At 40.4% G+C, this 23,441-nt stretch overlaps 1 protein-coding gene across 1 annotated transcript in view; it reads right to left on the bottom strand.

Annotated features, from left to right (window-relative positions):
- LOC126476705 (protein Peter pan) overlaps positions 1-23,441 on the bottom strand; it is an 81,504-nt gene that overhangs the window by 25,131 nt on the left and 32,932 nt on the right. The window contains exons 4-6 of the mRNA XM_050103563.1: positions 12,017-12,201; positions 7,176-7,320; positions 2,829-2,938 (exon numbers count right to left, since the gene is read on the bottom strand). Of these exons, the coding sequence (XP_049959520.1) occupies positions 2,829-2,938; positions 7,176-7,320; positions 12,017-12,201 (440 nt within the window). The remainder of the gene's footprint in view (positions 1-2,828; positions 2,939-7,175; positions 7,321-12,016; positions 12,202-23,441) is intronic.

Below are 23,441 nucleotides of genomic sequence, written 5' to 3' on the forward strand. Positions count from 1 at the left end.
GAATGTCAATTTTTACCTCTCTATCTACTTTACTCCGTGGTTTATTAAGTTTTCAAATTTATACTGATTTTTTGATCACCCTGTATATTTGAATGCAGCGAACAGACATGCCAATGACGGGATGAACAGTTCATAATTTTGTGAAAAAAAAAAAATATAGGGCACAAGGGAGAATTGAACCAGACCACATCCTTCACAATTCAATTATTTTTCACATAACCACGAAGGCACTGCTATTCAAATGCACTCATTATTTTATATCTTGAACTTGGACTGTTCACTGTTTCTATTTTGCTTCTTTTTTTTACAGTTCAGCACACCTTCTTCCTGTTTTCATGCTTGATCTGTTTCAGTTTTTGACATGCTGTTCACTAGGTCATCTTAACACTAAATCTGAGGAGGGTGCCTTGGAGAGTTAGTTTTATCCTGGCCTTGAATGTATTAACCACCTACTTTGACAAGGCTACCTAAAATCATGCCCTGAAATGAGTCCATTCTGCCTGACATTTTGGCCACCACAGCTACAAATGCTTTTTGTCGCCCTCCCAATCTCCACAATAAACTTATCAGACACTATGATGTGAGTACCTAATCACTAAGAAAATAGCGGTAATCAAGAAGCTGATAGGCGGGTCTGGGGAAGGGTGATGACTCCATGTCTTGGACTAGAACCAGTCCCAACTATCACTAAGGCAATCATAAAATCTGAACTACTTGTTTGAATAAGGAGGCTGCATGTAGAACATTGCACTAAAACCCAAAAGCAAAACAGTGTAAGCTAATGACACCAAAACTATGTTTAAAATGAAGTTCTGTAATCCTAGGCTTTAACGGGAGGCAGATTACACTCGAATAATGATAAGTATAACGGCTGGCCATGGGAAATTTAAGAAACACCAGTACACAATGTGAATAGAGATAGAGGCTCTAAGTGCAGACTATGTGGTATGGGGGATGAAACTGTACTCCATTTAATCTTCCAATGCAAAGCAATGGTGGCTGAAAGAGACAAAATATTTGAAACATTAATTCCTGAAGAAACTGTGCTAATGAAGACCTAAGTAAAGGGACTCCTACAACTCTCTAAGGATACTGGTTATGTTTATTACAATGACAGAGAGATATACTGTACAATGAACACAGTTTCTGTGTGAGTAACAGGAAGATAAGACTATTATTATTTTGTCTCCCTGGTTAAATCAAATCAAAACCACCTTCATGGCCGTTATGATACTGAACTTACAACTGTTTATAACTGAACAAAAGAAAATCTATGAAAGAATAACAAAGATGGATTGCTACTCACCATATAGAGGAAGTATTGAGTGGCAGACAGATACACGGAAAAAAAGACAGCTGGATATTATAGTTATCGAGTCAGACCTTAGTGCCCAGAGATGACTATGACAATGACCGTGTGTGTGTGTGTGTGTGTGTGTGTGTGTGTGTGTGTGTGTGTGTGTGGTGTGTGTGTGTGTGTGTTTGTGTGTTTTGGTTTGTCTACAAATGTGAAGAACTCAGTCCAATATCTAATAATATCTATCTAGCAATTTTTTTAAAATGTGGCTGTCTGCCAACCAACACCTCCTATGTTGTTGTGGTCTTCAGTCCTGAGACTAGTGTGATGCAGCTCTCCATGCTACTCTATCCTGTGCAAGCTTCTTCATCTCCCAGTACTTACTGTAACCCACATCCTTCTGAATCTGCTTAGTGTATTCATCTCTTGGTCCCCCTCTACGATTTTTACCCTCCACGTTGCCCTCCAATGCTAAATTTGTGATCCCTTGATGCCTCAGAACATGTCCTACCAACCGGCCCCTTCTTCTTGTCAAGTTGTGCCACAAACTCCTCTTTTCCTCAATTCTATTCAATACCTCCTCATTAGTTATGTGATCTACCCATCTAATCTTCAGCATTCTTCTGTAGCACCACATTTCGAAAGCTTCTATTCTCTTCTTGTCCAAACTATATATCGTCCATGTTTCACTTCCATACATGGCTACACTCCATACAAACACTTTCAGAAATGACTTCCTGACACTTATATCTATACTCGATGTTAACAAATTTCTCTTCTTCAGAGACACTTTCCTTGCCATTGCCAGTCTACATTTTACATCCTCTCTACTTCGACCATCATCAGTTATTTTGCTCCCCAAATAGCAAAACTCCTTTACTACTTTAAGTGTCTCATTTCCTAATCTAACTCCCTCAGCATTAACCGACTTAATTCGACTACATTCCATTATCCTCATTTTGCTTTTGTTGATGTTCATCTTATATCCTCGTTTCAAGACATTGTCCATTCCGTTGAACTGCTCTTCCAAGTTATTTGCTGTCTCTGACAGAATTACAATGTCATCGGCAAACCTCAAAGTTTTTATTTCTTCTCCATGGATTTTAATACCTACTCCGAATTTTTCTTTTGTTTCCTTTACTGCTTGCTAAATATACAGATTGAATAACATTGGGGAGAGGCTACGACCCTGTCTCACTCCCTTCCCAACCACTGCTTCCCTTTCATGTCCCTCGACTCTTATAACTGCCATCTGCTTTCTGTACAAATTGTAAATAGCCTTTCGCTCCCTGTATTTTACCCCTGCCACCTTCAGAATTTGAAAGAGGGTATTCCAGTCAACATTGTCAAAAGCTTTCTCCAAGTCTACAAATGCTAGAAATGTAGGTTTGCCTTTCCTTAATCTTTCTACTATGACTGTTTATAATTACACAGAGATGGCCATTAGCTAATGGATCTTTACAGCAGTTTCTTTTATCATAAGCATAGGAATAGAGGAATAATGCTTAGAATATAAAGCAAAGTGTGTCACCTTTTCTCTTCCCTTTTCTTCTTAATCAACTGTTTTTCTTCTTCAGTCTTTTCAACAAGTTCATGGAAGAGTACTTCCCCCGTCAGCAAACCCTCTTCAATCTTGATTAACTGAAATTTAAGGAAACAGGGTGTTTCTCATTAACCAAATTATAATGTGTGCATATGTATTCTATTCAAAATAACAGAGAATCTAATCTATTTCTGACTATAAATACTGTAAGTAGACTACCATCAAGCAAAGGGCGACCAATATGGCAAAATGATCCAGTCAACACTTTATACTGTTACCTTTTAATTTTATCTTTTGTATGGAGTTTTTTAATAGACCACAATTTGATTTCCTACAGGAGCACAAATTTAAATGTTACATGGAAGGCTATAGTAAATCTTCCACACAAAGGCACTGCCAGGTTGTCAAACTGTTTGCTATGACTATAAGTTGAGCAAAGGATTTGTTTGACCAACTTCCTTTTAAGTCAAATCAGGTAAACACAGAAAACAAAGAATGACATCTTATGATGAAGTACTCATGTTTTGACAGATAAAATGAAAATGCAATGACATGATTGACAGCAAAAATTCATACAGAGATGGAAACTCAGACAGACTCTTCAGTAAATGATGACGACACTCTAAGGAGATACAAGCCCGAAGTGTATAATGAAGGACAACAGCGAAGACTGAAACAGCAAAGAGGAATGGGTTTGTTTTAACAGTAGTAGTATTTGTGTGGTACAGAAAATAAATACAGCACAGTGTGAGGTAGAAGGAAAGAAGACAAGAAAATACACTGGAAGAAAGCTGACTATGACAGTACAGAGAACAGTGAAAGATATCAATGGCAAAATGCAGAACAGAGGCAGGTTATGAAGCAACAAGTGTGCTACACGAATCAACCAAGAGTGGGCACGAATGGAAATATCATTGTAAAACAAGTCTCAGTTGATGGCTGAAACTAAGTATCTGCTGTGGAATAAGTGTTCACCTGTGACATTATAAATTAGTAGTTATATAATTAATGACATATCACACAGAGTTGCTGAAATGTTGTACTACTTAGTACCTAATACCTACTCAATGTACATCAGGCCTGCTCAGTAGGCTGATTAACAAGTGCATGCATTCGGATACAGTGAAATGGGCGGACAGTGATATGTGGTGCATGATGACTGCAAACATTGCACTCCAAGGCATGATCATGTCTTGTGTCACTGCAGCCTTAAACATGAGCAAACATACTTCCCACATAGTGCTTACAGTGGAGAGTTGGTCTTTCAATTATTAATGATAAGCAGCTTGACAGCCAGACAACTGAAAGAGAGATTACACAGATCTGTGCAAGATTCATGCCTGTTTAAAGAATGCAGTCTTGTGAGGTTTAATATGCTCCAAATTGTTGACCATCACTAAAAAGTTCACTGTACCCAAAGGATTCTGAACACTGTGAAAGTGAAAAATAAGAAGCAGAGGTGCAAAAATTAAGGAAAGCATTGTTGAGGTATGTGTCTAAAATAAGTATTCACCAGATGGGAACAAAGAAATAAATAATTTCACAATATTTTCACTATGAAAATTACTTTTCTTTTCAGGATGAATATTCAATGAATGCATGAATTTGCCCTTTCTCTCTGACAGTACACAAAATAGGATTATTTTATAGAATAAAAATATGTTTATTTCCAACATGTAAGATTTTATTCACAGTCAAAAAATGGAAAATCCAGGATGGAATGTAACAATATTATGAAAAGGAATGTTGCTATTCACCATATAGCAGAGATGCTGAGTCGGAGATAGGCACAACAAAAAAACTGTCACAAATAAAGCTTTTGGCCATTAAGGCCCTCGTTCACAATAGGTGGACACACACACACACACACACACACACACACACACACACACACACACACACATATATATATATATATATATATATATATATAATAGAGGGAAACATTCCACGCGGGAAAAATATATTTAAAAACAAAGATGATGTGACTTACCATACGAAAGCGCTGGCAGGTCGATAGAAACACAAACAGACACATACATACACACAAAATTCAAGCTTTCGCAACTCTTTGTCTTTAAATATGTCTCCTTGTGTCTGTATATGTGTGGATGGGTGTGTGTGTGTGTGTGTGTGTGTGTGTGTGTGTGTGTGTGTGTGTGTGTGCGCGCGAGTGTATACCCGTCCTTTTTTCCCCCCTAAGGTAAGTCTTTCCGCTCCCGGGATTGGAATGACTCCTTACCGTCTCCCTTAAAACCCACTTCCTTTCGTCTTTCCCTCTCCTTCCCTCTTTCCTGAAGAGGCAACAGTTTGTTGCGAAAGCTTGAATTTTGTGTGTATGTATGTGTCTGTTTGTTTTTCTATCGACCTGCCAGCGCTTTCGTATGGTAAGTCACATCATATATATATATATATTATAATATTAATATAATTAAATATGTCTGCTTGTGTCTGTATATGTTGGGATGGATATGTGTGTGTGTGTGTGTGTGTGTGTGTGTGTGCGCGAGTGTATACCCGTCCTTTTTTCCCCCTAAGGTAAGTCTTTCCGCTCCCGAGATTGGAATGACTCCTTACCCTCTCCCTTAAAACCCACATCCTTTCGTCTTTCCCCTCCTTCCCTCTTTCCTGATGAGGCAACAGTTTGTTGCGAAAGCTTGAATTTTGTGTGTATGTTTGTGTTCGTTTGTGTGTCTGTCGACCTGCCAGCACTTTCATTTGGTAAGTCACACCATTCCACGTGGGAAAAATTATATATAAAAACAAAGATGAGGTGACTTACCGAACGAAAGCGCTGGCAGGTCGATAGACACACAAACAGACACACAAAATTCTAGCTTTCGCAACCAACGGTTGCTTCGTCAGGAAAGAGGGAAGGAGAGGGAAAGACGAAAGGATGTGGGTTTTAAGGGAGAGGGTAAGGAGTCATTCCAATCCCGGGAGCGGAAAGACTTACCTTAGTGGGAAAAAAAGGTCGGGTATACACTCGCACAAACACACACATAGCCATCCACACATATACAGACACAAGCAGACATATTAAACGGCAATTTGCTTTTATATATATATATATATATATATATATATATATATATATATATATATATATATATATAGAGGGAAACATTCCACGTGGGAAAAATTATATATAAAAACAAAGATGAGGTGACTTACCAAACGAAAGTGCTGGCAAGTCGATATACACACAAACAAACTCAAACATACACACAAAATTCAAGCTTTCGCAACAAACTGTTGCCTCATCAGGAAAGAGGGAAGGAGAGGGGAAGACGAAAGGAAGTGGGTTTTCGTCTTCCTTTCGTCTTCCCCTCTCCTTCCCTCTTTCTTGATGAGGCAACAGTTTGTTGCGAAAGCTTGAATTTTGTGTGTATGTTTGAGTTTGTTTGTGTGTCTATCGACCTGCCAGCGCTTTCGTTCGGTAAGTCACCTCATCTTTGTTTTTATATATAATATATATACACACACACACACACACACACACACACACACACACACACACACGACTGCAGTCTCAGGCAACTGAAACCACAGTCTTTTGATTAAACTCTCTTTGTGAAATGAACAACTAGGAAATGGAAATACTGCTTATTTCTCCCAGATGCCATGCCTAATGATGGAAGAATGCAGTTTCTGCCACACGAATTTGGGAACATCTCAGGCTACCTACGCATGTATACATGCTTGATTAAAACTTTGTCACTAATGTGACAATACTATTTTGCGTAGTACTTGCTAGTGCCCATGATTATTTATATATACACAAAGAGTTGTTTTATATAACTGCTCAAAATATGCAAACCAAAAAGTTCAGAGTACACTATTTGTGCAAGAACTTCGACTTCAGTTTATTTTACACACACATAATCAATCCTAAATTTAAAAAATATTTGACAACTATACACTATAAATAGATTCACGAATCATGGCAGCTTAGTTTCCCCTTGTTCTGTGCATCTACGCCATGCATACTCCAACAACCAGTGAGCATGTTCTGAGTGCTCTGATGTGAACGTTGTTGCCAAAGCGAGCATTAAACGAGATCATAGTGAGTTGTTTAGTGTTTTTATTCGATTTGTTGTGAGTTGTCACAGCTGATGGTGGTGGTAAGCGATAAATTTTACATAAGCAAGCAAGATGCATACTTTACAGGATATACACTCCTTTCAAGCACAAAGCACACATTTGCGCATACCACAACTGTTACTTGCAACTGACAACAGTACAATCCCCAGCTGTGGCTCTAACAGCAAGAACTGCTATCATTCGTGAATCGGACTATATTTAATGCATGAAACTGAAGGCATAAATACAAACCTGCAAAGTTAATCTTGGGCCCATTTCCACAAGCCTTATTGCAGACTGCCCAGAAGTTATGTTTCCTCTAGAGGCTATCTTTTGTGGTAGTGTCACGTGACTTGAGGGATCGTCTTCTGCCTCACTCTCTGACAACTGGTCTGGGCTAACAAGTAAAAAGTCATATTTGTACCGCACTGTAAATTGAAACCATTTTTATACGAAACATGAACATGAATTTCATGGATCATGCTGAAGGCTTTTATCAGAATCAATTGCAAAGAATTTATTTAGTAATTAAGCATTTCTTTCAGAATATTACCTATGAATCCTTTGTCTTTTATCTTCAAAAAAATGTCATTATAAAAATAGAAACATTTTTGGTTGGTTGTTTTGGGGGAGAAGACAAACAGTGACTTCATCAGTCCCGACAGTCTAGGGAAGAATGGGAAAGGAAGTCAGCCATGCCCATTCAAAGGAACCACCCTGACATTTGCCTGAACTGATTTAGGGAAATCACAGAAAACCTTAATCTGGATGGTCGGATGCAGGTTTGATCTGTCGTCCTCCCAAATGCGAATCCAGAGAGCTAACCACTGTGCCACCTTGCTCGATGACACATTTTTCTGGTGGCTGTAAAATATTATTTATGTGATGAAAAATTGGCTTTCAGCTTTTGTAATTTTACATGCATACAAGTGTGCTCAGAACTGTAGACATTACTGAAAGCAATCAGTCTGATACTCTATAGTTCTGTCTGAAAAGCAGGTTCTGATAATAGAATCTGTGCGTGCTGGAAGCTTGCAGGATTACAGTGCTGATAGCTATTGTTTTTCTCTAAATGTGTTACTTTGTACTAATGTCTACATTAAAGTATAAGAAATTTAGAAATGCCTCCCCAGCTCCACTGCAAAATGAATTTTAATGTTTTGGGAGTTCATATGTCGCACATGTTGCAGGGAGGTATATAACAGGCTAGTGGTACCAGTCCACGGACACAGCAAATCTGCACAGTTGATCCAGTATTTAATTTTGCAACTCCATGGCTCTTTCAGTATGAATATTTTTTTCAAAATTGTTCATGAAAAATTCAGATAGGATAGAACTAAAGAGGAAAACCCATGTCTAGGCCATGAGACTGTGCATAATAAATCTTCTAAAACTGGATAATTACGTATTACATATGCTTGCATAGCAATGCCTATGTCATGTATTTCTACAGGATTTACAACAATAATGGAAATTCCTGGATGGAGCAATACGTAAAATAAAGAAAACGCAACCACTCACTTACAGCAGATCAATGTGGAGCATAGAAACATATAACAACAGCATTCAAGCACAAGCTCTTTTTCTAGCAGAAGTACACACATTGACACACACAACCACACAGATAGCCAAACATTCACTTCTGTGGCCATGCCTTTCCCTTTTTCTATAGGATTTACTTTATGTTTGAGCAAAAGTTCTGTTAATATGTTAATACATTTATCAGTGGGAACGTTTGTAAACAAGCAATTAAACAGCATTGTTTGTAAACAAGCAATCAAACAGCATATGATACTTTTTTGGAACTGGGTGGGACCAGTATATCTTATCAATAAGTATCAATATTATGAGAAGGAAAGTTGCTACTCGCCATATAGCGGAGATTCTGAGTCGCAGCATGATTTCAGTTGCCTGAGACTGCAGTCGTGTGTGTGAGTTGTGGTTGCATGAGTGCGTGTGCATATGTGTGTCTATTGTGTACGAAGGCCTTAATGGCTGAAAGCTATAATTGTGAGTCTTTCTGTTGTGCCTATCTGCAACTCAGCATCTCCGCTACATGGTGAGTAGCGGCTTTCCTTCTCATAATATTGTTATATTCCATCCAGGATTTCCCATTATCAATAAGTATTAATTTTCTGATACCAAGCTTAAGTTTTGGATTTTGTTCTCATTTTTATGATGTAATCTAGTTCTCTCACTAGTAAACAACAAAGAGCAGAGAAGGATGACTAACAGACGTATTGGAATGCCATATTTATAGAAATCAGGTAAGTCATATTATTTGGGAGCCACAAGATTCATACTTACAAGCATACAGTTGTTGGTTCCTCGTATAATACTTTTGCATGATTTGATAGTGATTTTTACACAATCTCTGACTGTTGCAGCCAGATCTTTATGTAGGGGGAATCACAGGCAATGGATAGGTCACATGTCTCTCAGGTGATTGTGATTGTTGATTGTTATAACTTACCAGTAATTGTATCTCTTAACAGCAGATATGTGTTGACTGTTACTGGTAAGGGACTTGTGCCAGCACAAATCACAAACTACTGATCTTATTGCAAGGTACAGCCTTCCACAGAGAGTGTAATTGCTTTGTTTTGGAATTCCAATATTAGATGGGTGATGAGGTCAGGAAGTATTTAATTACCTCAAATACATTTCCCAAGGGATCTAGTATGGGATGGAGGTTGTTGGTACAGCCAGCTTCAAGTCTGGACTCAAGTTTTCATCAACCACTTCTCACCTGGATTTACAGGCTATCCTGGCTTCCTTTTACTGATTTAATAAAGCAATAACGGCTACCCTTGCTCATGATATGAAAAGCACAGTTCACAATTTGCTACTCCACATCCAAGGCCACCTGCAGTACACTATTTGAAGTCATGAGGAAGTTTCTGTGAGAATATGAGATGGAGATTCCTTTACTTGCTTTATCGGATGGAAGATTGAATGGTTCCCTCAAATATCTAATGCATGCACTATGCGCAGGAAGCAGCAAATCGGGTAGCAAAGTAGGTGGGGCATTGTACATATGCATCTGTTGGCCCTAGTAGTACACCACAAAATTTCTCATTTAATGTACTGAATTCCCGTACAAGATGAGTTGCCTCTTTGCTAGTATCTCTTCTTGAGCAGCTCTGGAAGCTTTGCAAAAGTTTGTCAGCATTAAAGATTTTGTGTGACTTCATCGAATTACAAGAAATTCAGAAGAGAAAGAGCTGTCGAGCAGGGAGATTTTATGTTACCACATTTATTTCAGCAGTCCTACAGAAAGTTGTCACATCCTTAAATGGGAAAAAGGAAGAACAAATGTTTGTTAATGGATCATATCCAATCCACTTTCATTTGGCTGGTGACATTATCTGCCTTTAGAGAAGATGAACTTCAATAATGAATTAAATGTCTAAAAGTAGGGTTGAAACTCAATTACAACAAGACTAAAAGACATATCCAAAATAAAATAATAAAAATGAGCAATTAAGTCACAGAACCAGTGAGTGAGTTTATTTTGGGAAGAAATATTAGTGTATAATATCCTGTCAACAAAATGGTCATTAGAGACAGAGCACAAGCTCAGATTGAGGAAGGATGGCGAATGAAATCCACCATACCCTTTTAAATGAATCATGTCGCCACTTAGTTTAAGAGACTCAAGAGAATCACAGAGAACCAGGTTGGCTGGGTGGGGATTTGAATTATTGCCCTCCCAAATGCAAGTCCTGTGCTCTAACTGCGAATGCAAGTCCTGTGTTCTAACCGCTGCACTATCTAACTTGGTGTAGGATTTTATATTTAGGGCACTTTAAGACAATGACCAGATGAGCAGGAAAAGAAACAAACAGAACTTTTTTAGACCAAGCTTAAAATGTATCCAAAAAGGAAAGTTTACAATCACTAACAATTTCGAAAGCCATCCAAAAACTGAAGGTTGCTCAGCAAGTAATGGAGAGATGCATGTTGGAAATTACAAGGAGAGACAGAAAACAAACAAATAGATTAGAGAACAGACTGAAAAGGATGCTGTAATTAACAACAATGAAAAATAATTGGAGGTGGATGGGACAAGCAACCAGGTCAACGCAAACAAGATAGATGAAGGAAGGCCTTCATAGGATTCTAAGGGATAAGAAAACTGGCTAGGCGACATTATGAAACACTGAGGAGCTACATGGCAGAAGGCTGTAAAGCCTTTATCCAGCAGTGGATGTTAAATGGATGATCAACATCTCATATGCTGGACATACTAAATAACCATTTTGAAGGTGGAACAGTGTTGGAATGTGAATGGAGCCTGTTCCTTCAAACTATCAGGTCCTGGAGATGATTACTGTCATTTGTAGAAAACATTAAACTGTCTGGTGATGAAAGGTATAACATAAAACACACAGAATACACTGTGCCTAAATAGGTGCCACTGTAGTTCGAAGCAACACACTTCTTCTTTCTTATCATTTCTACAATCCTGAAAAGAGGTTCTAAATTCATTGCATAACTTTATTCTAATTTGGTTAAAATCTGTATTTCCTTCTTTCACAAAATCTGGAATCCCTTAGGTAGCTGCATATTTGCATTAGTTATGGCAGAAGCAGGTGCTATGATGATACTAAGCGCTATTTATGACATTTCCCTCCTCATTATGTGTTTTACTTGTAGAACTTTGTCTCAACAAAGTTTTGGTGTATTCAGGATTTTATGAGTTGAAACCTCACTTTTGTTTCTTTCTTCAAAGTGGATGGTAAGCAATAGGTTGCCTATTACAAGGTGTAAGAGACATTATGAACAGTGTGTAATTCCAACCCTTTTAAACATGTAGATTTAATCTAAAAAAGTCAAAAAATACATACTACATTTTTTGATCCCCAACCATCAATATGAGTTTCGCGAATCTCAATTCTAAAGACCGCACGGAGTGTGGTGAACATTATTTACCACAATAACAAAGACAATCATGGGCCAAATTATTGTCAGTTTATCATCACTGCTATTGCTTTAGTTAAGAATTCGTGTTTTATTTCTCCCTGTCTGTGGTTTATTTAACAGCAAAGGGTAATTTTTAACAGAATGGTTCATATAAAGACATTACTCACTTTGTTAGAAATTCAGATACATCACTATATCTGGCTAGATTTGGAACTTTACTCTGCACTAACTTCTTGACACTTCGAGACAGGCCAACAGGCACAACTTTTATTGCATAATGTCTGAAATCAATCAATTTTGATGTAGAGTTGTAGTTCAACATTACACATCGTCTTATGTTGTTAAGGTTCACCTGCAAGTATACAATAAATTAGGTAAAGATAAATAAACAAACAGCTTCAACATTTATTTACTGTGTGCAACATTTTAAAAAATCTTTTTTTCCTTTCCAAAAAAAAAAAAAAAGGGTCGTTTTTCTGCACACAAAAAGAGAAAATGTGACAAAGAAATGTGGAAGCAGAGAAATATTACACAAAATGGCATGGTCACGAACATGATATATCTTTATGCAGTGGAGAGGAACACAAGCTCCTAAAAATAATGCAAATGCCCTGGAACATGTTCTGCAACAGAATTACAGGAACAAGACCGTCAGAGAAATCTGAATATGTACTTCAAGCATTGTCACAAGATTTGCTCTCCAACATGCGAACTGTTTCCCTATGTACATTACAGAACATGGACATTTAACATGAATTTCGCATTCAAAATTTGCCTTGCTAATGCCTAACCCCTTCACCCCCCATGAACAATGGACCTTACCGTCGATGGGGAGGCTTGCGTGCCTTAGCAATGAAAACAGGCATACTGTAGGTGCAACCACAGTGGAATGGTATTTGTTGAGAGGCCAAATGTGTTGTTACTGAAGATGGGCAGCAGCCTTTTCAGTGGTTGCAGGAGCAACAGTCTGGCTAATTGACTGATCTGGTCTCATAACATCAACCAAAATGGCCTTCCTGTGCTGGTACTGAGGACAGCGGAAAGCAAGGGGGGAACTACAGTCATAATTTTTCCCGAGGGCATGCAGCTCTACTGTATGTTAAATGATAATGGCATCCTTTTGGGTAAAATATTCTGGAGGTTAAATATTCCCCCACTCGCATTTCCGGGTGGGGACCACTCAGGAGGACGTCATTATAAGGAGAAACAAAACTGGCTTTCTACGGATCAGAGTGTAGAATGTCAGATCCCTTAATTGGGCAGGTACGTTAGAAAATTTAAAATGGAAAATGAATAGGTTAAAGTTAGATATGGTGGGAATTAGTGAAGCTCCATGGCAGGAGGAACAGGGCTTCTGGTCAGGCGAGTACAGAGTTATAAATACAAAATCAAATAGGGATAATGCTGGAGTAGGTTTAATAATGAATAAAAAGAAAGGAATGTGGATAACCTACTATGCACAGCATAATAAACACATTATTGTAGCCAAGGTAGATATGAAGCTCACATCTACCACAGTAGCATAAGTTTGTATGCCAACTAGCTCTGCAGATGAGGAGGAGATTGAGGAACTGTATGATGAGATAAAGGAAATTATCCAGATAGTTAAGGGAGATGAAAATTTAATTGTCATGGGAGAATGGAATTCAATAGTAGGAAAAGGAAGAGAAAGAAAAGTAGCAGGTGAATATGGACTGGGGGAAAGGAATGAAAGAGGAAGCCATCTGGTAGAATTTTGCAAAGAGCATAACTTAATCATAGTTAACACTTTGTTTAAGAATCATGAAAGAAGGTTATATACATGGAAAAGACCTGGAGACACCAGAAGGTTTCAGATTGATTATATAATGTTAAGACAGAGATTTTAGAACCAGGTTTTAAATTGTAAGACATTTCCAGGGGCAGATGTGGACTCTGACCACAATTTAATAGTTATGAATTGCAGGTTAAAACTGAAGAAACTGCAAAAATATATGAATTTAAGGAGATGGGACCTAGATGAACTGAAAAAACCAGATCTACATCTACATCTACATTTATACTCTGCAAGCCACCCAACGGTGTGTGGCGGAGGGCACTTTACATGCCACTGTCATTCCCTCCCTTTCCTGTTCCAGTCGCGTATGGTTCGAGGGAAGAACAACTGCCAGAAAGCCTCCGTGCGTGCTCGAATCTCTCTAATTTTACATTCGTGATCTCCTCAGGAGGTGTAAATAGGGGAAGCAATATATTCGATACCTCATCCAGAAACGCACCCTCTTGAAACCTGGACAGCAAGCTACACCGCGATGCAGAGCGCCTCTCTTGAAAGAGTCTGCCACCTGAGTTTGCCAAACATCTCCGTAACGCTATCACGCTTACCAAATAACCCTGTGACGAAATGCGTCGCTCTTCTTTGGATCTTCTCTATCTCCTCCGTCAACCCGATCTGGTACGGATCCCACACTGATGAGCAATACTCAAGTATATGTCGAACGAGTGTTTTGTAGGCCACCTCCTTTGTTGATGGACTACATTTTCTAAGCACTCTCCCAATGAATCTCAACCTGGTACCCGCCTTACCAACAATTAATTTTATATAATCATTCCACTTCAAATCGTTCCGCACGCATACTCCCAGATATTTTACAGAAGTAACTGCTACCAGTGTTTGTTCCGCTATCATATAATCATACAATAAAGGATCCTTCTTTCTATGTATTTGCAATACATTACATTTGTCTATGTTAAGGGTCAGTTGCCACTCCCTGCACCAAGTGCCTATCCGCTGCAGATCTTCCTGCAATTCGCTACAATTTTCTAATGCTGCAACTTCTCTGTATACTACAGCATCATCCGCGAAAAGCCACATGGAACTTCCAACACTATCTACTAGGTCATTTATATATATTGTGAAAAGCAATAGTCCCATAACACTCCCCTGTGGCACGCCAGAGGTTACTTTAACGTCTGTAGACGTCTCTCCATTGAGAACAACATGCTGTGTTCTGCTCTTCAATCCAGCCACACAGCTGGTCTGATATTTCATAGGCTCTTACTTTGTTTATCAGGCGACAGTGCGGAACTGTATCGAAAGCCTTCCGGAAGTCAAGGAAAATAGCATCTACCTGGGTCTCATAAACAAATAAAGCAAGTTGGGTCTCACACAATCGCTGTTTCCGGTATCCATGTTGATTCCTACAGAGTATATTCTGGTTTTTCAGAAACGACATGATACGCGAGCAAAAAACATGTTCTAAAATTCTACAACAGATCGACGTCAGAGATATAGGTCTATAGTTTTGTGCATCTGCTCGACGACCCTTCTTGAAGACTGGGACTGCCTGTGCTCTTTTCCAATCATTTGGAACCTTCCGTTCCTCTAGAGACTTGCGGTACATGGCTGTTAGAAGGGGCAAGTTCTTTCGCGTACTCTGAGTAGAATCGAATTGGTATCCCATCAGGTCCAGTGGACTTTCCTCTGTTGAGTGATTCCAGTTGCTTTTCTATTCCTTGGACACTTATTTCAATGTCAGCCATTTTTCTGTTTGTGCGAGGACTCTGTGAAACAGCTTTGGAAAAAGGTGTTTAGTATTTCAGCTTTACGCGTGTCATCCTCTGTTTCAATGCCATCATCATCCTGGAGTGTCTGGATTTGCTGTTTCAATCCACTTACTGATTTAACGTAAGACCAGAACTTCCTAGGATTTTCTGTCAAGTCGGTACATAGAGTTTTACTTTCGAATTCACTGAATGCTTCACGCATAGGTCTCCTTATGCTAACTTTGACATTGTTTAGCTTCGGTTTTTCGGTTTGTCTGAGAGGTTTTGGCTGCGTTTAAACTTGCAGTGAAGCTCACTTTGCTTTCGCAGTAGTTTCCTAACTTTCTTGTTGAACCACGGTGGGTTTTTCCCGTCCCGCACAGTTTTACTCGGCACGTACCTGTCTAAAACGCATTTTACGATTGCCTTGAACTTTTTCCATAAACACTCAACATTGTCAGTGTCAGGACAGAAATTTTCGTTTTAATCTGTTAGGTAGTCTGAAATCTGCCTTCTATTACTCTTGCTAAACAGATAAACCTCACTCCCTTTTTTTAGATTCCTATTTATTTCCATATTCAGGGATGCTGCAACGGCCTTATGATCACTGATTCCCTATTCTGCGCTTACAGAGTCAAAAAGCCCGGGTCTGTTTGTTATCAATAGGTCCAAGATGTTATCTCCATGAGTCGGTTCTCTGTTTAATTGCTCGAGGTTATTTTCGGATAGTACACTCAGTATAATGTCACTCAATGCTCTGTCCCTACCACCCATCCTAAACATCTGAGTGTCCCAGTCTATATCCGGTAAATTGAAATCTCCACCTAAGACTATAACATGCTGAGAAAATTTATGTTAAATGTATTCCAGATTTTCTCTCAGTTGTTCTGCCACTAATGCTGCTGAGTCAGGAGGTCGGTAAAAGGAGCCAATTATTAACCTAGCTCAGTTGTTGAGTGTAACCTCCACCCATAATAATTCACAGGAACTATCCTTTTCTACTTCACTACAGGATAAACTACTACTAACAGCGACAAACACGCCACCACCGGTTGCATGGAATCTATCCATTCTAAACACCGTCTGTGCCTTTGTAAAAATTTCGGCAGAATAGCTTTCCGTACCTATAACGATTTCAGCTTCAGTGCTTTCTATCAGCGCTTGAAGTTCCAGTACTTTACCAATCCAGTTTCGACAGTTTACAATTACAATACCATTTGCTGCTTTGTCCCCGCATGTCCTGACTTTGCCCCGCACCCTTTGAGGCTGTTGCCCTTTCTGTACTTGCCCGAGGCCATCCAACCTAAAAAAACCACCCAGTCCACGCCACACAACCCCTGCAGATGTTGTAGATAGTTTCAGAGGCAGCATTAAGGAGCAAATGACAAGATCAAGGGAAAGGAATAGAGTAGAAGAAGAATGGGTAACTTTGAAAGATGAAATGGTGAAGGAAGTAGAGGATCAAGTAGGAAAAATGATGGGGGGGTAGTAGAAATACTTGGGTAACACGAGAGATATTAAGTTTAATTGATGAAAGGAGAAAATATAAAACTGCAATAAATGAAGCAGACGAAAGGGAATGAGACACTGGAAGTGCAAAATGGCTAAGCAGGGATGGCTAGAGGACAAATCTAAGGTTGTAAAGGCATATATCACTAGGGGTAAGACAGATGCTGCCTACAGGGAAATTAAAGAGACCTTTGGAGAAAAGGGAACCTTCTGTATGAATATCAAAAGCTCAGATGAAAAACCAGTCCTGAGCAAAGAAGGGAAAGCAGAAAGGTGGAAGGAGTATATAAAGGGTCTATACAAGGGAGGTGTACTTTAGGGCAATATTATGGAATTGGAAGAGAACATAGATGAAGATGAGAAGGAAGATATGATACTGCGTGAAGAATTTGACAAAGTGCTGAAAGACTTAAGTCAAAACAAGGCCCTGGGAGTACACAACATTCCGTTAGAGCTCTTGATAGCCTTGGGAGATCCAGCCATGACAGAGTGATCAAGACATATGAGACAGACAAAATACCCTCAGACTTCAAGAACAACATAATAATTCCAACTCCACAAAGAAAGCAGGTGCTGACAGGTGTGAAAATTATGGAACTATCAGTTTAATAAGTCATGGTCACAAAATACTGACACGAATCCTTTATAGAAAAATGGAAAAACTGGTAGAAGCCAATCTCAGGGAAGATCAGTTTGGATTCTGGAGAAATGCAGGAACACGCGAGGCAATACTGACCCTATGACTTCTCACAGTAGATGGCTTAAGGAAAGGCAAACCTACATTTATAGCATTTTTAAACTTAGAGAAAGCTTTTGACAATGTTGACTGAAACCCTCTCTTTCAAATTCTAAATGTGGCAGGGGTAAAATACTGGGAGCGAAAGGCTATTTGCAATTTGTACAGAAATCAAATGGCAGTTATAAGAGTCAAGGGGCACAAAAGGGAAGCAGTGGTTGAGAAGGGAGTGAGATAATTGTAGCCTATCCCCAATGTTATGCAACCTGTATACAGAGCAAGCAGTAAAGGAAACAAAAGAAAAATTTGGAGTAGGTATTAAAAACCATGGAGAAGAAATAGAAACTCTGTGGTTATCCAATGACACTGTAACTCTGTCAGAGATAGCAAAGGACTCGGAAGAGCAGTTGACTGGAATGGACAGTGTCTTGAAAGAAAGATATAAGATGAACATCAACAAACACAAAACGAGGATAATGGAATGTAGGTGAATTAAATCAGGTGATGCTGAGGGAATTAGATTAGGATATGAGGCACTTAAAGTAGTAGATGAGTTTTGCTGCTTGGAAAGCAAAATAACTGATGGTGGTCGAAGTAAGAGGATATAAATGAAGACTAGCAATGGCAAGAAAAACGTTTCTGAAGAAGAGAAATTTGTTAACATTGAGTATTTGTACAGAATGTAGCAATGTAAGGAAGTGAAACATGGATGATAAACAGTTCAGACAAGAAGAGAATAGAAGCATTTGAAATGTGGTGTTACAGAAAAATGCTGAAGATTAGATGAGTAGATCACATAACTAATGAGGAGATGCTGAACAGAATTTGGGACAAGAGAAATTTGTGGCACAATCTGACTAGAAGAAGGGACTGGTTGGTAGGACACATTCTGAGGCATGAAGGGATCATCAATTTAGTACTGTAGGTATGTGTGGAGGGTAAAAATCATAGAGGAAAACCAAAAAATGACTGCATTATGCACATTCAGAAGGATGTAGGTTGCAGTAATTATTCAGACATGAAGAGGCTTGCAGTGGATAAAGTAATCTGGAGAGCTGCATCAAACCAGTCTTTGGACTGGAGACAGCAACAACAAGAATGCCTAAACTTCTGGTATACTCTAGAATGAGTCTCTCATTCTGCAGCAGGCTGTGCACTGTTGTTTAGTTTTGTTTGTTTTTAGGACACCAAAATAACTAGGGTCAAATGTGCCAATAATAAAACTGTAGAACACGAAGACAAAGAGGGGAGTTAAAACGACTACATGTCAGTCCCAATCGACGGAAGAGATGAGAGCTAAAAAACAGGAATGTGGAGAAATTCTATAAAATTCACCATAGAAAAATAGAGGTCCAGAACTAAACATTAAATGACATTAGCCACAAAGGATAAAAAGTAAAACGTGGTTGCCAACCTGCGCGTCGTTTGCTAAAACGGTCATTAACTCAGACGGCGATCACAAACAGGGACATAAGTGGTTAAAAAAAGGGCATTCCATCAGGAAATGATGGACAGTCAAAAGTTGAGCACAATTTGCACTAAGAGGTGGGGGAGCACCACTTAAGAAATGGTGATGGCTAAAAAGACAGTGCCCAATAAGCAACCTAGTTAAAATGTTCTCCTTGTGGCGAGAGGGCCGAGAGGAGGTTGTCCAAGCCATTGGAAGAGCCTTAATTCCCTGGAGCTTCTTCTCATGAAGGGAGGACAAGTGGTGATGCCAAAGTGACACCAACCGCTGACAGACAGCAACACAGAGATCATCAGAGGGAATGTAAGAACTAGCGGGCTGAGATACAAGGACTGCAACCTTGGCAACAGCATCAGTGGCCTTGTTTCCTGTCAGATGGACATGACCATGAATCCACATAAACATCACAGTGGGTCCATCAAGAGTCGGCAAGTGACAGCTTTCCTGGACCCATTGCACTAAGGGATGGACAGTGTACAACACACAGAGGCTTTGAAAGGCACTGAGAGAGTTGGAGCTGATGATGCAATTGAAATGCCTGTGTCACAGGATGTACTATGTGGCCTGATATAGGGCGAAGAGCTCTGATGTAAATACTGAGCAGTGTACGAGAAGCTCATACTAGAAAACGTCGGTGCCAATGACAAAGGCACACCCAACACCATGGACAGTCTGAGAACCATCAGTGTACGCAAAGTTCCTTGGGAATGTCATGAAACTAAAGACAACAGAGCGAGGCTGGAGTAGTGTTCTTAGGAAGCGAATGAAGCCCAGGTGTATACTGGCCACCACATGAAGCCAAGATGGTGAAGAGTTCACACCCAATGGGAAAGTTGCAGGTAGCATGAAGTTAAGCTGGCAGAGCAAGAGCCAAAAGCGAACTCCAGGAGGTAACAGAGGAGAGGGACGCTCCCCATACTGGCAACCAAAGGAGTCATCGAGGGATGGGTGGCCACGGATGACAGACAAACAGCAAGCATATCTCCTGAGGAGAAAGTCACGGCAATAGGACATCAGTAATTCGGCAGCTTCTGCATACAGACTCTCAAACAAGCTAGTGTAAAAGGTGCCAGTGATCAAACGGATGCCATAATGGTGGATAGTATTGAGACAGTATAAGGAAACACCCATAGTCTAGTTTCATACAGATAAGGAACTGGTACAAATGGAGGAGGGTGATTCGATCTGCACCCCACTAAGTACCATTGAGGACACAGAGGACATTAAGGGACCACACACAGCAGGCTGCCAGGTAAGACACATGGGAGGACCAAGAAAGTTTTCTGCCGTGCATGTGCCCCAGGAATTTTGTAGTTTCAAGGGACGGAAGAGCAACAGGCCCAAGATGTAAAGACAATGGAAGAAACCAATTTCACTGCCAGAAATTCATACAAACGGTTTTGTCAGTGGAAAAACAAAAGCCATTGTCGATGCTCCATGAAATAAGACAATCAGGACATCGCAGAAGGTGCCACTCAATTACATAAGGCCATAGAGAACTGCACTAGATGGCAAAATCATCAAAGAAAAGGGAGTTGGAGATGCCCGACAGGAGACAAGCCATTATAGCATTAATCTACAGGGTAACTGTGCAGTGATTAGTAAATTGCAAGACTCGGGCCACCATATCAGCCGGGCATGACTTGTACATTTCATCATCTTGCAAACACAGCTGGTGAGAGAAATGGGGCAGTAGCTAGAAGGAAGATGTATGTCCTTACCGGGCTTAGGTATGGGTATGAAGGTGCTTCAAGCCAGTGTCTGGGAAACAGGCCCTCTGCCCAGATGTGGTTGTATGTATTAAGCAGAAAGTGTTTGCCTGCAAGAGAAAGGTGCTGCAACATCTGCATGTGAACAAAGTCTGGCCCTGAGGTGGAGGGTAAAGTGAGAGCCTGACCTAGCTTCCTCATAGTAAAGGCAGCATTGTAGCACTCTTGATTCTGAGAAGAGAAGGGTATCGACTGAGCCTCCTCCACTCATTTCTGATGGAGGAAGGCAGGTTGATAGTGGGAGGAGCTCGAAATCTCCGCAAAATGGCATTCCCAGGTGTTTGAGAAAGCAATACGGTCCACAATGACATCATCTGCTATTGTCAGATGGGGAATGGATCTTGGCCCCGGACAGCAATCGGAAGTTGGCTCACATGACAGAAGAGGGAGTGGAACTGTTAAAAGAACTAGTGAATGAAATACAGCTAGCTTTTTTGCTATCCCAAAGAATGCAATGACACTGTGCATGTAACTGTTTATAATGAATGCAGTTTTCCATCATAAGATGATGGTTAAAAGCACAGAGAGCACGTCTCTGCGTGCAAATTGTGTCGTGGCATGCCTTGGTCCACCAAGGCACAGGGATATGGCATGGTAAAGAGGAAGTGCAAGGAACGAAACGTTCTGCGGCGGTAAGGATAACATTTGTAAGATATTCCACCTGGTCATCACAACTGGGGAAATGTTGTTTGTCGAAGGTCGCTAGGGAGGAATAAAGCCTCCAATCAGCCTTAGTAAGCTGCCATTTGGGTGTGTATGTAGGGGGGTAGGCGTCAGCAAACAGACAGCACACGGGAAATGGTTGCTCGAGTATGTGTCAAAGAGAACGGATGATTCGAGATGACGGGCAAGTTGGGCAGTGCAGAAGGATACATCCAAATGGGAATAGGTGTGCATGGAGTCTGTAAAGAACGCGGGTGCTCCTCTGTTAAGGCAAAAGAGGTTAAGTTGATTAACAAGGTCAGCCAAGAGGGCACCTCTCGGACAGGTTCTGGAAGAACCCCAAAGGGGATGGTGCACATTAAAGTCACCAAGCAGCAGAAACGGGTGAGGTAGCTGCCCAATAAGCTGGAGGATGTCTGCCCTGGCGATATCAAATAACGGAGGAATGTAAACGGTACAAAGGGAAACGGTTAAGTGAGGAAGGAAAAGGCGAACTGCAACGGCTTGAAGGCAGGTAGTCAGAGTGATGGGTTGACTATAAATGTCATCCCATATCAGCATCATGACTCCCCCATGAGATGGAACACCATCAACAGGGGGAAGGTCAAAATGGACCGAGAAGAAATGCGAGATTCAAGGTGGTCATGAGGACGCAATTTTGTTTCCTGAAGGCAGAGAAAGAGTGGACGCTGCGATTCCAAGAGCAGCCGTAAATCCGCTTTGTTGGATCGAAGATTGTGAAAGTTCCATTGGAGGAGAACGATGAGGAGGAAAAAATGAAGGGGGTTTAACGTCGGCGGTTTCCAAATTCCAGCCTTCGAAGGCTGGCTGCTATAGGGCACAGAGGCAAGAGGATCCTGCTCTGTGAGGTTCACAGAACTGTCGGCATTCTTCTGTTGTCGGCCTGTGGAGTCCAGGGCAGAAAAATGGTTAGTGGTGCACACTGGCGACACAGAGGTCATTCAGGCAAGGGTATCACGTGGCGACACTGTTGAAGAGGATCTTCAAGTCAGTGAAGGAGAAGAACGTTTGCCTTTGTTCAACTTCTTCGGGCGTTTCAGATTAAAAGAGGAAAATTCAGATGTTGGTTGGGGGGGGGGGGGGGGTTGTGTGCACTGTTTTGAAGTTCACTAATAATGTCCATGACTTTAACCTGGAGCTTTACCTTCTGTGGGCTAAGCTCTTACTAACTGAGCTATCAAGGCATGATCCACAAACTAGAGCTTCAATTCTTTCAGTACCTCTCCACTACTTTCCAAATTTCAATGAGCTCTCCTGTGCACCTTGCTGGGCAAGTACTCCTTGAAGAAAGGATATAACAGCCTATGGATTATTTCCAGGATGAATCTTTCATTCTGCACTGGAATATACAGGGTGTTACAAAAAGGTACGGCCAAACTTTCAGGAAACATTCCTCACACACAAAGAAAGAAAATATGTTATGTGGACATGTGTCCGGAAACGCTTACTTTCCATGTTAGAGCTCATTTTATTACGTATCTTCAAAACACATTAATCATGGAATGGAAACACACAGCAACAGAACGTACCAGCGTGACTTCAAACACGAAATGTTCAAAATGTCCTCCGTTAGCGAGGATACATGCATCCACCCTCCGTCGCATGGAATCCCCCCTAATGCGCTGATGCAGCCCTGGAGAATGGCGTATTGTATCACAGCCGTCCACAATACGAGCACGAAGAGTCTCTACATTTGGTACCGGGGTTGCGTAAACAACAGCTTTCAAATGCCCCCATAAATGAAAGTCAAGAGGGTTGAGATCAGGAGAGTATGGAGGCCATGGAATTGGTCCGCCTCTACCAATCCATCGGTCACCGAATCTATTGTTGAGAAGCGTAGAACACTTCGACTGAAATGTGCAAGAGCTCCATCGTGCATGAACCACATGTTGTGTCGTACTTTT

This window comes from Schistocerca serialis, chromosome 1 (genome assembly GCF_023864345.2).
Source record: "Schistocerca serialis cubense isolate TAMUIC-IGC-003099 chromosome 1, iqSchSeri2.2, whole genome shotgun sequence".
Classification (NCBI taxonomy): Eukaryota; Metazoa; Arthropoda; class Insecta; order Orthoptera; family Acrididae; genus Schistocerca; species Schistocerca serialis.